This window comes from Labeo rohita, unplaced genomic scaffold (assembly GCF_022985175.1).
Source record: "Labeo rohita strain BAU-BD-2019 unplaced genomic scaffold, IGBB_LRoh.1.0 scaffold_353, whole genome shotgun sequence".
Classification (NCBI taxonomy): Eukaryota; Metazoa; Chordata; class Actinopteri; order Cypriniformes; family Cyprinidae; genus Labeo; species Labeo rohita.
The window spans coordinates 60001-75397 of record NW_026129271.1 but is presented as its reverse complement, the minus strand read 5'-3'; the positions used below and the strand labels follow the sequence as shown (position 1 = coordinate 75397).

General features: G+C 35.5%; 2 protein-coding genes across 5 annotated transcripts in view; both read right to left on the bottom strand.

Annotated features, from left to right (window-relative positions):
• Positions 1–6: 6 nt before the first annotated feature.
• On the bottom strand, positions 7–12008 carry si:dkeyp-61b2.1 (tumor necrosis factor receptor superfamily member 1B). 3 transcript variants are annotated; one of them, XM_051103084.1, is made up of 7 exons: positions 11884–12008; positions 10238–10268; positions 8986–9066; positions 7695–7881; positions 2532–2695; positions 1277–1420; positions 7–810 (listed from the first exon to the last, which is right to left on the bottom strand). In XM_051103084.1, the coding sequence occupies exons 1-7, from the start codon at positions 11932–11934 to the stop codon at positions 773–775; spliced, it is 696 nt and encodes a 231-aa protein (XP_050959041.1). In that variant the 5' UTR covers positions 11935–12008; the 3' UTR covers positions 7–772. The 3 variants fall into 3 exon arrangements, with proteins under 3 accessions (XP_050959041.1, XP_050959042.1, XP_050959040.1); XM_051103085.1 differs by lacking the exon at positions 7–810 and having other exon boundaries at positions 827–1420; positions 7695–7743; positions 7822–7881; XM_051103083.1 differs by lacking the exon at positions 7–810 and having other exon boundaries at positions 827–1420.
• A 369-nt stretch (positions 12009–12377) lies between these two features.
• The window catches only part of miip (migration and invasion inhibitory protein), a 5377-nt gene continuing 2357 nt past the window's right edge, over positions 12378–15397 (bottom strand). The window contains exons 3-9 of one of the 2 annotated variants that reach the window (XM_051103086.1): positions 15336–15397; positions 15092–15203; positions 14832–14929; positions 14617–14743; positions 13927–14023; positions 13564–13695; positions 12378–12792 (exon numbers count right to left, since the gene is read on the bottom strand). The exon at positions 15336–15397 is cut by the window's right edge and continues 32 nt beyond it. In XM_051103086.1, the coding sequence (XP_050959043.1) occupies positions 12655–12792; positions 13564–13695; positions 13927–14023; positions 14617–14743; positions 14832–14929; positions 15092–15203; positions 15336–15397 (766 nt within the window). In that variant the 3' untranslated portion in view covers positions 12378–12654. The remainder of the gene's footprint in view (positions 12793–13563; positions 13696–13926; positions 14024–14616; positions 14744–14831; positions 14930–15091; positions 15204–15335) is intronic. The other variant, XM_051103087.1, reaches the window with a different exon arrangement.

Here is a 15397-nt window from a genome sequence, read left to right as displayed (position 1 = left end):
CCATGATGTAGATGGGTTTGTTTCTTCATCAGATTTGGAGAAATGAAGCATTACATCACTTGCTCACCAACGGATGCTCTGCAGTAAATGGGTGCCGTCAGAACGAGAGTCCAAACAGCTGATAAAAACATCCCAATAATCCACAAGTAATCCACACCACTCCAGTCCATCAGTTAACATCTCGTGAAGCCAAAAGCTGTGCGTTTCTGGATAAAATACGAGTCTTCTATACATAAGAAGATTTTCTCCAGTAAAAAAAAAAAGTCTGAATCAGGAGAGAAATCTGCACAGATCAAACACAGTTTACAGACAAAAACAGTCTAAAACTGTTCACATATCAGTGGATTTTGATGTGAGACACAACAGGGGATGGACTTCTAACTATACTGATTTACTGATTATGGATTTATGGACTAGTATTTTGTCCAGAAGCATCTTAAGAAATTTAAAATGCATTAATGATAAATGTTTCTTTCAAACACACAGCTTTTGGCTTCACAAGATGCTAATTGGACTGGAGTGGACTGGATTACTTTTGGATTATTGTGATGCTTTTAACAGCTGTTTGGACTCTCATTCTGATGGCACCAATTCACTGCAGAGGATCCATTGGTGAGCAAGTGATGCAATGCTACATTTCTCCAAATCTGATGAAGAAACAACTCACCTACATCTTGAATGGCCTAGAGGTTGAGTAAATTTCCAGCAAAATGTATTCCTTTAAACATTCAGTTAAATGAACAAAATCAGGTTAATTTAATTCATTGTGATATCACACAAAAGTACTTACATGTCCTCCTTTTATAAAACCTACAATGAAAAGAAGACATAAGTCAATAGGTTGCATTTGTCAGACAGCGTGAGCAGCTCATGTAGGTGCAGCAAGTGACTGTGTGAACTGTATGTTGCGTGCTTAGGCGTTCTGTGGTTTCTCAGGTTGTTATGGATGTGTTAAATGCCTGTCATTCTGAAACACAGTCAATGTTTATGTTGAGTCTGACCTTATGGGAATTAAAACACGTGAGAGACAATGCAAAGCATTTTACTGTAAGAAGCCATCTGGGTGGATTCCAGGCCACTTATAGCCGTTGCACTTTAGACATGTCAATACAATGCTGTGGTTCAGAAGGAGTTTCTAGAGTTTACATATCATTTTTGACAATTACTTCTGACAAATACGGTAGCATTGCGGAGTTGTGTTATTTGTGTTCATTTGTAGCCTATTGCATGCTGAAGTATTCAAAAGGTTCATTGCATTCTAGTCTTTGTATCATACCGAAGCATTTAGAAAGGGTTTTCTTTGTCACGTCTTTCATCAGCATACAGAATCCAGCCATGAACAAAATGATCAACATCAAGATTAGTAGCAGCAGCCAATGGGACTGGCTTTCTGGAACGTTTGTGAGTTGTGCAGTGACCCCTGGTGATGAGAAACGAAAATGTATTCACAGTATTTATTTATTTGACATTATAAATAATATTGTTTTTTATGTAAATCAGCATACATTAAAACAACACACATATAATACCACATAATACAAATACTTTAATTTAAACATGTTTATTTACTTTTTTTTTTGCATTAAGGGAATGACAATTGTGCTTAATTGTCATGAAAACAATGCTACCAAAAATCCTATTATTTCTACAATTTTCTTTCTTCTTTCTTTTTTTTTTTTTTTTTTGCATCCTTTTTCAGTGCATTTTAGCATCATTAAGATACTATTATAGTTTATACTATGGTTATTATGTTTTTAGTATTTTATTTTTCGAATATCTATATAGTTAATATTAATTTCATTTTTAGTAAACTATATATATATATATGACAAACATTATTGCTTTTTAATGTAAATCAGCATAAATTAAAAACAGCACACATATACTACCATATAAATACTTAATTTTTTTTTTTCTTGAATTAAGGGAATGACAATTGTGCTTATTTGTCATGAAAACAGTGCTACCAAAAATCCTAATATTTCTACAATTTTCTATAATAAACTGTTAAATAGTATATATCTATCTATCTATCTATATATATATATATATATATATATATATATAATTTTATTTATTTGACATAATAAACATTATTGTTTTTAAAGTAAATCAGCATAAATAAAAAACAACACACATATACTACCATATAATACAAAATCCTAATATTTCTACAATTTTCTTTTCTTTTCTTTTTTTTTAAAAGTTTAATCCTTTTTCAGGGCATTTTAGTATCATTTGGATATTATAGTTTATACAAATAATTTGAATCATTTTTTTTTTAGTAGTTTGTTTTTAAATATCTATATAGTTTTAATTTTTTTTTTAGTTTCAGTAAACTAAATATATATATAATTTCAGTAATGTTTTTAAGGTTTTAATTTTACTTTCAGTTTTAGTTTTACATGTTTTAAGAAACAAATTTCCTCACTTTAAGTTTCATATATGTTATACATTGTTTTATTCAAAGGTATATACAAACAACACATCCCAACGGTGAATACAGTGCAGTGTCATGCTTTTGTCAGTACCTGTCCCAATGATGTGAATTCCTGAAGTGCTGTTGGAAGTGCTGGTAATAATGATATTATCTGTGGTAGTGGACAAGGTTGACGTCGCTGTTGTGATTTTCACACATTTGCTGTCCTCTGTCACTGTGCCTTCCATGAGCATTATCATTCCCAACTTAGCACAACTGTGGAAAAGTGCACAGAGAGAATGCATGAGACAAGGGCAGGTCAATCTGAAAAAGGTAGCACTGGTTTAATACTCCTCTAGTATCTCTCTGCAAATAATTTATTCAACCTTAACTTGAACTTTCACAGATACTGTAACCGTCAGAGCTAATATCACTGTAATTTGCATACTTAAGATTGCTGTTCTTTCTGACATCTATTTTCATACTAAATTGTGATTGGGCATATCTTCTTTCCATATATTTAACTAGTTATAGCTGCGTGGACAGTTTGTAGTGGCTGTGTTGATTCCCATACACAGATGACATGAAGAGTTGCACTGTAAACAGAAGTGACTAGTAAAAACCTCAAAGATAAAAATGTGTGTGAGAGATAAAGAAAGTGAGTAACAGGCTGAGAAAGATAGAGAGAGAATAAAAAAAAAAACTTGTGAAAATTGCTGCTGTGTGAAAACACATGATTCTCGTTCTTTCTTTCACATTAAATTCTGCTGTTCATTCACTTTTTATAAAGCTGCTTAGAGCTAATAAAAAATGTAACTAATGTATTATGAGACAGTTACTCAAAACATGCTTTTTAAATGTATTTCAGTTTTCTAAAATACTAGTTGCCAAAAGTCAAAAGAGCCAACCAAGTCTGTACTGACTGAATGCAAGTCTGGGGGATCTGCATTGACTAATAATGGATGGAGTTTTATGAAGGTTTGTTTGGAAGCTTGCAAGGTAATTTATGTCACAATTCTGAGTTTATATCTGAGAAAAAAAGGCTGATGTCATGTCTGTTTGGGTTTTGCTTATGTTCATGTTTTCACGTCTCTCTTTATTTTGTATTTAATCATAGTCACGTAGTCTGTTTAGTCATGCTTCCTGGCTCCTTGTCTTGTAATTCCCTGTTGCTCTATGGAAGGTCAAAGGGGTCAAAAGTTTACAAACGGAACATGTGAAATTTGACTGTGTCAACACACTCTGTTTATCAATAGTGTGACTATCTGCATATCAACATTTTGGGTGAAATGGAGTATATATAAATGAATATATATATATATATATATATATAGATAGAGAGAGAGAGAGAGAGAGAGAGAACATGAACACACACCCGGAGCAGTTGGGGGTTCTGTGCTTTGCTCAAGGGACTCACCTCAGTCGTGGTATTGAGGGTGGAGAGAGCACTGGTTCTTCACACCCCCCCACCTTCAATCCTTGCCAGACCTGGGATTTGAACCCGCAACCTTTTTGTTAGAAGCCCGACTCCCTAACCACTAGGCCACGGCTGCCCCACGACAGTTAGGGTATGTCAACAAAACTTCCATCTCATGTTCTCCCTCAATTTCGAAATTGTCCTATATTGCTGTTTTACCTTTTTGTAAGGTGTTTGATCTTCTTTGCATGTTTACTTTGCAAAGACTGTGTCGGTACTTCTGCAGCGATGTAGGATGATTTTGAAATGATTTTTGAAGTTGAGGGAGAAAATACGATTGGAGTTTTTCGACATACCCTAACTGTCTTGAACCAGAATACACAGAGTTCAGGGAGAGCAAGGCGTATGAAAATGAAAACAACCAATCGTTTCGCTAGATAAGACCCTTCTTTCTTGGCTGGGATGGTTTGCATCCGCATTTGGGATTGTTTGAAGCCGCATTTAAACTGCATTTTGAAAGTTTAAATTCCAAGGCACCATATCAGTCCATTATATGGAGAAAAACGCTGAAATGTTTTCCTCAAAAAACATAATTTCTTTACGACTGAGGAAAGAAAGACATGAACGTCTTGGATGACAAGGGGGTGAGTACATTATATGTGAATCTTTGTTTTGGAAGTGGACTTCTCCTTTAAGTAAGCCAAAAATAATATTTGATGCTTGTCCAATTTACTTAAATAAATGATGTTAATCCAGCACAATTCTTACAACCACTTTACTTTTGTAACTAGGAAGTGGATTTTCCCTTCCCATCATGGACTGGATAGAGAGAGTAAATGTTAAATTAAAACATTTTTTTTTTTTTTTCTTTTATCAAGATGATTTAACGGGGATGCTTGTTAATGTTTGATGGTCTTTCATTTTTGTATTTACAACAGTTTCTGGTATGTTAGTGTTTTTAGGGGTAAAGTGTAGAGCATGTGCTTGGGACCTGCTTACAGGAGTTAAAGTTGTTGTAGTAATAAAATGAATGCCTAAAGTTAAGTAAATCCAAAGTATAATTTTTTTTTTCTGTCTAATAATCTATTTTCCAGTTAAAAGTTTTGGTTTGAATACAAGAAGCATAAAATAATCACGTTATAAACGTATACATTTCATTTAAACTATATTTGATTAAACTGAGTTGGCCCAACTCAATTACATTTCATTGCATGAATTCGTTTTTTATGAGTTGGGGTTACACATTTTTATTAGATGGAAATCCTGCCCTCAATTAAATTGAGTTCATCCGATGAATTATTATTTTTTTGAGTGTAGAGGAGGTAAAAAACATGATTCGAGAGATGAGAGATGTTTGCGATTGCATTTTACATCACACTCGCTTTTGTTCATACTGTCGGGTAGCGCAGATGGTACGTTATTTTGAAACGTCACAGAGCATTGAAGTTATAGCACCATGTCAAACTACGGTGACACATACAAAACCAATGTTACATAAAATGTACCATATTTACATTCATCTGTTCTGGGAAAAAAGAAAAAGAAAAAACAACATTCTTTTAGCGCCACCCAGTGGACATTTCTGTTGGAAACTGCACGTATTCCGCGTACGTATTTCGCGTCTGGGTACATTTTCATCATGAAACCAGATTGAATACAGCATGTTGTATGTCGTGTCTCAACCTCTTCGTTTTTGTTACTAAACGTTATATGAGCTAGTTTTTTTTATTGTACTGTTTTATTGTTTTTGAGCTTTCCATTAACTCTTTCTCTGCCAAATAAGGAATTTTTACATTATTCATGGGACAGCACTTCTTTTGGTGCACTGCATGTTCAGATATTCATACAATAAAATATTTTGGGGGGCATGAAATTTCAGTGAAAAATTTCAAAAATGCTTGCAGAGAAAGGATTAAGAATAATAATGATTCCATCTTTCAAGCATTCATTTTAGTCTAAGAAGATGGTGTAAAGATGCAAGTGCAACAGACAATTATATTTCCTTGTAAAACGTGACATCAAATCATGAATTTGAAAGCAAAAGTAAAAGCGTCCAGAGCCTTGCGACCTAGTGTTACCGGTAATACCCATTTTGTTGCAAGTTTTTATACTGGGGTAAAAATTTCCACACCATCTCATCCCTGTGATGTCAGTCTGATATCATTTGTCATGTCCTGTTTAGTTGTTTAGTTCAATGATCTTTCTCAGGTAAGAAAGTCTTTATTTACATTGCAACATTAATTAATTTCACAGGAGATATCAGTAAAGTACGAAAGCCTGTTTCTGCCACGAATAAAAAAGAAAAGGTTATTGTGACTATCTCTCAATTCTGATAAGTCTGAAGTCAGAATTGTGAGATAAAAAGTCGCAATTCTGTAAACATATCAACCTTTTTTCTTCTCGGAACTGGACTTTATAAGTCGCAATTGCAAGTTTGTATCTCACAATTCTGAGAAAAAAGTCAGAATTGCCAGATGTAAACTTGCAATTCTGAGAAATGAAGTCAGAATTGTGTGATGTAAACTCGCAATTGCGAGTCATTACATCAGAATTGTGAGATATAAACTCGCAATTCTGTGAACATATCAACTTCTCTTCAGCACTGGACTTTATAACTTGCAATTGCAAGTTTAGATCTTGCAATTCTGAGAAAAAATTGTGAGATGTAAACTTGCAGTTGCAAGAAAAAAAGTCAGAATTGCGAGTTTATATCTTCATTTCTCGCAATTTTGACTTTATATCCCGCAATTCTGTTTTTCTAACTCGCATTTGTGAGTTTATGTGATGCAGTTCTGCGAAAAAAAGTAAAAAATTAAGATAAAAAGTCTTTTTTAAAAAGTTTTTTATTCAGTGGCGGAAATGGGCTTCCATAGTAAAACAATGCCGTGATAAACTAAAGAAAGAATTAATATATGGGTAAATCTCAAAGAAAATTTGCTTTAAAAAGTATTACATGTTCAAACACGGCCAGAATGTTCCCACATTGAGAGACATGTTTATAATTCATCATCTTAAAATAATAAAACTGGGCATATTTGCACATTCTGAAGAAACACGGTAAAAACCGATGACTTAACATGGCCAGCATGTGCGTTTACACAAACAAAAGCATTGCCGCGTTACATGGACAAACAGTGCGTGTTGACACATTCAAATTTCAGGAGTTCCATTTATAGATTTTTGGCCCTGTCCACCTTCCAATCCCGTATGGCCTTAAATGGCTACATTTTTTTTTAGTCTGTCTATTCATTAGTTTATGTTTATTAGTTCCATTTCATCATTGAGTGTGGTCATGTGTTTCCCCATGTCCATGCATTTACGTCCTCAGGTTTGCCATGTTTCCTTGTTGTGTATTGTTCCATGTGACCACTGTGGTGAGTTACAGTTTTAAATTTGCTCATGTCCATGTCATTGTTTAGTTCTGTTTATTTGTGTTTGACCTTAGTGGTTGTTACAGTTACAGCTGTTACATCAGAACTGCCAGACATAAACTTGGAATTCTCAGAATTCTCAGTCTAAATTGTGAGATACAAACTCAGAATTGTAACACAGACTCACAATTCTAAGAAAAAAGTTGGAATTGTGAGATAAAAAGTTGTAATTTTTTGTTCCCTGGCAGTTGAGACAGAATTGTGAGATACAAGCTCATCTTTTTCTCTGAATTCTGAGTTTACATCTTAATACATCTAAAGTTTAGGTCTTTCAGTTCAACGTTTGTGTCTTACAATTCTGACTTTTTTCTCACAAATCCCAAATACCTATTTTATCTTTTCATTCCATGGCAGAAATGGGCATCCATATGTTTTGAGATATTATTGCAAACTTAGAAACAGTGGCATATGTATGAAGAATACTCACTCTCTATGAGACTTGCAGGTGCTCAGAGATGGTGTGCTGGAGAATGTGCCTTTCTCACAGGGAACACATGGTTTATGGCAGTGCGTGTTATAATCATTTCCTTTTGTACAATAAAAACCTGGCTTACAGTGGCAAACTCTGTTGGTGTCCTGAGTGCATGAAGTAACTTCCATCTCATTTTTAGCATCTGTTTCCAACCAAATACACAAAAACATACAGAGCATTCAATGAACCAAAATTCTACAAAAAGCATCTTAGCTACTGTTTATTCAATTTGAATTGTACTTTTCACACTATACTTAATCCTGATTAGGAACTGTTCAAACAGAACACATTTTTTCATTCCACTGCATGTTTTTCTATATAAACACATGCTAGATTTCTTTGTAAACACATGCTAGACAAAAGTCTCTAGACCAAAGAAACTTTTTTGTAAATAGCTTCCCTGATAGCACACATACATCTCAGAGACGACTATCTGACGTCTGCATTTACATCTGGAAGACGTATTAAGAGTGTTTGCTCATCTGCAATACGTGCAATACGTGCAATATGTGCAATATGTGCAATACTTGTAATACATGTAATACGTGCAATACGTTTCCTATCAGATGTCAAATAGATGTCTATAAGTTAGCGGACATTCGGAGAGAATGTGTTTTTGTGTTGGAAAACGTGAGACACAAAAGCAATGGTCAAACGTGTCCGTATAGTGTGTTTACATAGAAAAACAACAGAGAAGTATCGCGATGAAATGGAAAAACGCATTCTGTGTGCCTTTTTATTTAGTTGAACGTTTAGTTTTTCTGCCTAGCGCATGTTTGCATAGAAAAATAATGGAAAAGAAGCACAGTAAAATGGAAATACATGTCCGCGACGGCTAAGAAGTCTACATGCTATTGACTCTTTTTACTTTTTAATCACATTCCCGGTCTTGTTGTGAAAGATTCTTTAGTTTTTGCACGTTTTTCAATTTTAATGATGAGAAACTTGGTTGATTTTTATCCAGTGTGAATTATTTGAATGACGAAAAGTGTGCATTCCCACATTTCCCTCTCGAAACATCCTTGGTGACGTCAGCTGAGAAATAACATTGTTATATAAAATAATAAAGACAAACTTTCTTCTATGCAACAACGTGCACTGATGAATCACACGCAGTAAGACCAGGAATGCACATGAACTAAATAATAATACAAGGACAGCAGTAATCCAGAATTGAAAACAATCCTGTGTCATTTTCAAAGCTCACTAGTGTTCAGATGCTGGGAAATGTCGTGCAGCTACTTACCAGAACACTCTTGAGTGCAGCGTTCACATCTCGGGACCGTTTGATTGGGTTTCTTGTAATAATTTGTGCCACACGTATTGCCTACATGTGAAACAGAATGCAAACAACAGACATCAAAAGTAATCTCGGATCTTCATGTGATACTCTTTGCAAGAGTAAAAGTACATGCAGCATGATTACGAGAGTTTTGAAGTGACTAGCGTCTGATTTCTAAGTACACATTCACACACAAATTACAGACATTTTGAAACTCGAGGGAAAATCATCGAGTTAAAAGCTGAGTAAAATCTCCCTACAGTCAATTTGAGCAAGTCTAACAAAGGATGCATTAAATTTGGTCAGTAAAGGACATGAGGACATGATCTGCTGTTTGTAATTGCCAGTTAAGTTCTGAAAGGGACAAACTGACTGCTTCTAACCAACTCATCTGTTGCTTTAAACCTACATGTTGACCGGCAACATGAATTTTCAGTTTCATAATTAACCGAGTGTTGCACAGCTCACCACAACCAAGTTGTTTGGAATGGTTGTTAGGTGGTTACAGTCCGCCCCCAAGACTTTTAACGCACCATTTGTCTAGTGATGCTTGCATCTAAATATGCCGGTAATTATAGTAAGAGAGTGAGGCAATACAAATTTACACGAAACTAAATAAAGGTTGAGCAACTAACCACAGTTTTTACCAAGAAAGCACACTGGGTCATGTTTAATGTTTAGACTTTACACATAACTTAATGGTTACAAAGTAGTGAGGTAATAATTTCTTGTGAACCGCTCTCAGGAAGCTCAACTACAGGGACTGCATATGGCTCAGTGGCTACTAGTTAGTCTATGACACCTATGCACATATCAAGTTGGGTTAGGGGTTAGAATTAGAACGTGAGGTTTAGCTATTCAGTGTGCATTGTCTTAAAGCTGGCACTGACTGTTCCATCCATGGAACCTTTTCAGGTTCTTTGAATTGAAAAAAGATTCTATACATTCTAAAAAAATGTTCACTGGAACATTCCTCTTCTGAGAAGTAGATACGCAATTTTAGACTCAAAATTGTTAAAAAAAAAAAAAAAAAGTAATACAAATTTTAATTTTCCAATTTTAAGATAATGACCTAAATATGTGAGTCGCTAATGGACTGCCATTAGTCATTGGGGTCATGATGGTCATTGCCCTTAATACCACAGAAGTAGGCGGACTGTGGCTTGTATTTCAGAAATAAAGTGACATTAAAAAAATGGAAGTGGAATAAACTTACCAATAACGATGACGTGCAGACATGTAAAAAACTGTAAAGGGAAAACAATTTCAGGTCAGTTTTAGCCTGTCTTTTTTAATCTAAGAGAAGTTAACTAAAATAAACACTTTGCTTAAAAAACATTTTGTTTCATCCTCTTAGGAAGAAATTAACCAAAGGTTCTTTCATCACTATGTTTTCATCAGTTTTCAGATTGCATAATCAATTCACAAACAAATAGGCAAGATCAAAAGACCCAAAATGAACTCCAAGTTAATAACATGAGCTCCTGACGCATAGATGATATATTGAAAAGTGCATTAACTTGAGGGCGTGCAATTTAAAGTGTCATTTAACGGCAAGAACTATTATTAAGAAATGTTTGTTTTGGAGGTTTGTCAACCTGTTAGACAACCTTCTTGTTGCAGAAGATTTTAACTAAAGTAAAAATCCACCAGATCAAAGTGGGAGCGTTCAAGATGAGTCAAAAATTGATTTAATCACAATCTGGCGTTCCAGATCACCCAGTCGCAGAGTAAAAACAGCTACCGTCCTGTTGGTGTCAACTAAGGTCAAGGAAAAAATGCGGGAAAACCTGGATGTTTTGATGGAACTCTTATAATTGCACAACAGGAGGACTGACAAAGTCACAAATGCACGTAATCATGTGCCTTGAGAACAAACAGATAAGGGACAGGACACAAAATGGAAATTTCTCAACTTGAAAAACACCTACTGAGAAATTCTTATCAAGCTTGCTCCTATGACCTGGTCACTACACACAAAACCACACAAAATGTACAGGGAAACAAACTGTGAAAAGTAAACCAGGTTTCAAAGTGGCACGCTTGTAAGTGGGTGGGTTGGTTCTGCGCTGGGGATCCCAGCATATCAAACTGAATGTCCTTTCTTGTCACAGTTTACCTCAGATGATCTGTTTTGAGAGATGTGTTTATAGATTGGCTATCTACATCTGGTCATGGTGTGATTAAACTATCACTAGTGAGCGCAGAAATGAGTGCAGGCGATTACTAGTAACTGACATGCTTTGTTGTTCTCTTACTAAACTGGAAATTCTTTTGTGACTAAATTCTGAAGTAAACCAAAGAAGCTTTAGCCTCTCAAAGGGTCAGTATACTGAAAGCGAGAAACAGCTTTTTCCATTCAGTGCCTCTAGGTACTAAAATAACATTTAAATATATTGATTATAAACGAAACTGATGTGGTAAATGAATTATTTACAGTCATTAAACGCAACAAAAAAGGCTCAAAATTGTCTCAAAACCTAGCGAGCTGCCGGCATTTGCATTTGGTCAATAAACAAGCTTCTGTGGAACACTCTCCTTAGCAGGAACTATTTACATTTTACATTTTTGATCAATTTCCTTGTTTAAATTATAGTTTCCAATTGTTTTCTGACAAGCTACAGGATTAAAATGTCTTTGTAAAACGTTAAACGCTTATTCCGTGATATCAAGCTGTCAAAAAATGTTTTGCCGCTAATTGGAACCTTTATTTTGAAGCTCGCTTGGTCTTGACAGACGTACGGAGATATAATTAATTCGAAGAAAAAAAAACAATAATAAAAGTCCCTTAGTACAGCGTTCATAATAAATTACTATGAATTAAAAATCCTAGTCGACAAAATAAATAAAAGCCTCACTCACCAGATAAAACAGCAAAATAAAAGTGTTTCTTGTTGAGGTAGATGGTGACATGATTAACAGCAGATGCAGAAGCTGAGAGCTGCAGTAAGTGTGTCACTCAGTTTAGTCCTTTATAGTGTTTTAACGCGTGGGCAGTGAGCCACGAAGAAACCAGTGACACCGAGTGAGGTGTGTCTCTAACTTGACTATATATGATCAGCACATAAAAGCAACACGTCCAAAGTAAGTGTACGTTCAGGAATTAATACTCTTCCTACATTACCTTTACACCTTTAAAAGCATTTCTTTAATACATAGTAATGTGTTAAATTAACCATTAAGTGTATGAACATACATGTAGTGAACTTATGCATATTGGCAACATTTAGTAAATATTGTAAATAAAGACTGTAATATGCATTTAAGCCTTTGAAGATGTGCATAATATGCATTTATACATGCATTTAGTTAATATGAAGTGATTCACATTAAGCATGTGTTCACATTAATGTTTTATTGTTCAGCTAACACTGAAAGACTAACTGTTAAAGCCAGATGATGCAGAAAAAATGTTGCTACTTTATATTCAGTTGCATTTATTTATACAAAATTTCACATTTTATGTCAAAGCTCACAAAGCAAGCAGACAATTCACACATTCATACAAAATGATTCATGTTTTCCGTTATTACACATACAAAAATGCACAAGTGCTCATTTCAGTAAATCCAGAAAATCTCCTGGATGCAGAAACGTTCATGAGCTGCTGCATTTTGAACGCAACTTCTGCAATCAGTCAAGAGCGTACGAGCCGCCGTGGGGTTCTGGCCTCTTCGGATCTGAATGCTGAAAACGATACCGTGGTAAACGAACCACATTTGGAAGCTGGTCAGAATGGGGATGTCTTGATGCACTGGGCACGGGTGAATCCTGAAAAATTTTAATGTTACTTAAAAGTTACCAAAACGACAATATGAACCGCCATGGACACATGAATGACATAAATGTTATTTCTAATCTACGAATGAATTGCTTCCAGACCTTTCCTTAATTTTCTTCTACACTAGCACGTGAACTCAGATGTAAACTTAGAAGAGTGCAATGAAACAAACAATACAGATTTGACACACAAAATTTCCATGATGGCTGAAAGACAAACGTCTCAGGTTTACGTTTTTGCAAATGATATTCAATTGGTCATTCCCTTTTTGGTCCTTGTTTCGTCTCTTCAGCTCATTTTTTTTAGTTGTGGTCGTTTCTGATTATTCTTTTGTTTGTCTGCTACCTGTGTCATTCATCACCTGTTTGGTGGTGCAAGGCAGGATCTAATCACAGCAGTATTTTTGAATCCAAAACCCAAAAAACAAACCCTTAGAAGTGTTAGGGTACAAACTCCAAGAGTGCATGAATGAGAACACAGAGACAAAAGGTTCACAGGGTTTCCATTTCAGCTGTTGGGTTAAGGAAAATGCTTAGATTTCTAAATAAGATAAAAAAAATCCAAAGTTTCCTGGGAAACTACATTTTCATATTAGATTTCAAATATGCATATTGCTAGGAAAAGGAAAACACCCTTAAGATAACTCTATCCATTTAAGCATTTTCAGTAAATGGTGAAAAACCATTAATAATTAACAAATTGACAGCTATAAATATATAGAAGGGACAATGGGCAATAGTTAAACCCCTATAATGTCTCACCAGTTCACTGTCAAACCAGGATAAGGCTGAGCCTCCCGTAGCTTCTGTTTTTTTCATGGAGCCCCGTAGATCCAGACTGCTCATCTGAGAGCCAGAGTTCAGCGTAGGATTGGACCATCCGGACAAACAGTGCTGCAAAATTCATTTTTGCATGTTGCATTTTGAGAACAACATTTATTAGCAAAACCTAAGGGCACAAAGTCTGTGTAACACTAAAAAACGTGAACTATCTATTAAAAGAGCTGTCATGTGCATTATTAGTCAATAAGGCTGATAATAGCACCAACGTAATTGGTTTGGGATATATTTAGCCTGTCACTTGATAATTCAGTGTTAATGCTGATTTGACTATATGAAACTCACCAAGGGCAAACCCAGGCTGTCGGAGGGTTCAAAACTGCATCGGCGATGGGGTTTGTATTTGTATGCTGGGAGCAGAGTTGAGCGAGGAATACTGACCCTGAAACAAATGCATTGAGATGATACGGATATTAAAACGCCAAATAAAATAAACAGCTCCAAGATATGAATTACGGCTTGGAAACTGCAACTTTCTGACCTGTAATGTCTACAGATGATTTTAGATTGGATATATTGGATTACTTGATATATTTAGAATCACTAAAATAAACAATTTGTTTGAAATTAAATAAACAACCTGAATACAAAAATTATATAGAGATGTTTTTCTTTAATGCAGTACAAATGGTAATGTTGTGAAATATTATTACAATTTAAAATAACTGCTTTCTATTCGAATATATTTTAAAATGCAATTTATTTCTGTTGCAAAGGCGAATTGTTCAGCGTCATTACTCAAGTCTTCAGCGTCACGTGATCTTTCCGTAATCATTCTAAAATGCTGATTCGCTGCTTAAGAAGCATTTCTTATGTTCCGAGTTGAAAACAATTGCTCAGTATTTCCATGGAATCGATGATGCTATTATGCAGGGTTCAAAGGAACAGCATTTATTTGAGATTGAAATCTTTTGTAACATTACAAATGCATCTAAATAAGATAATATATGAATGAATGGACTCTTCGACATGCACCTGATTAAAGCAGGCTCTCTTTCAGTATGAGGGTGTTCAGATTTGGGCATCTTGCACACTGGACAGGCGGCCTGTGCGTCCAGCGGAATCGCAAACAGTCGATTATTTATTCTGTAGCAGAATGTGCCTGTGGACCAAGAGCCAAAGGGAAAATGAAGACATGATGATGTAAACAAAAAAACAAAAAAAGTGTGACAAAGCGATAGCACGCAAACCTAAATCAGCAGATCTCTTACACTGATGTGTGTCTGCGGGAGGCTGTGGCTCTTCACTGTCAAGTATGGAAGATGCAAGATCAGCAACAGGTGGAATCCTGTGGTGGAAAAAAAAATAGCATTCGCATGATCAAAACATCTCTCACAGGATAAAGCATATGATTTGTGAGATTTAAGCAGCTGTGGGTAACAGCGATTTTACCACAGTTAAGGGACATCAAAAGGAAAGAAGGTGGTAACCTTTAGAGAACGAGACTGACCCTGATAACAAGCTGTGGACGCACTCGTCTCGATTGGCCTGACGGAAGCTGCGGAGATCGCTGAAGAACTGCTCCGAGCGATCTTTCAGAGAGCTTTCAGCGTCCAGTAGCCCTAAAAATAATCGAACCGTAACCTTCACGGTTTTCAAACAGCACCTGCTTGGAAACTGTTGTGTATTCCATCCATGCAAATTAAAACGGGAAAAATCATTCATTAATTGAGTGCGTTATTCAAATAGCCCACCTGCTATCCAGTCATAGCCTAGTAAAGGCTGTATGTTTCTCTCTGATATGGTATCCATCTCC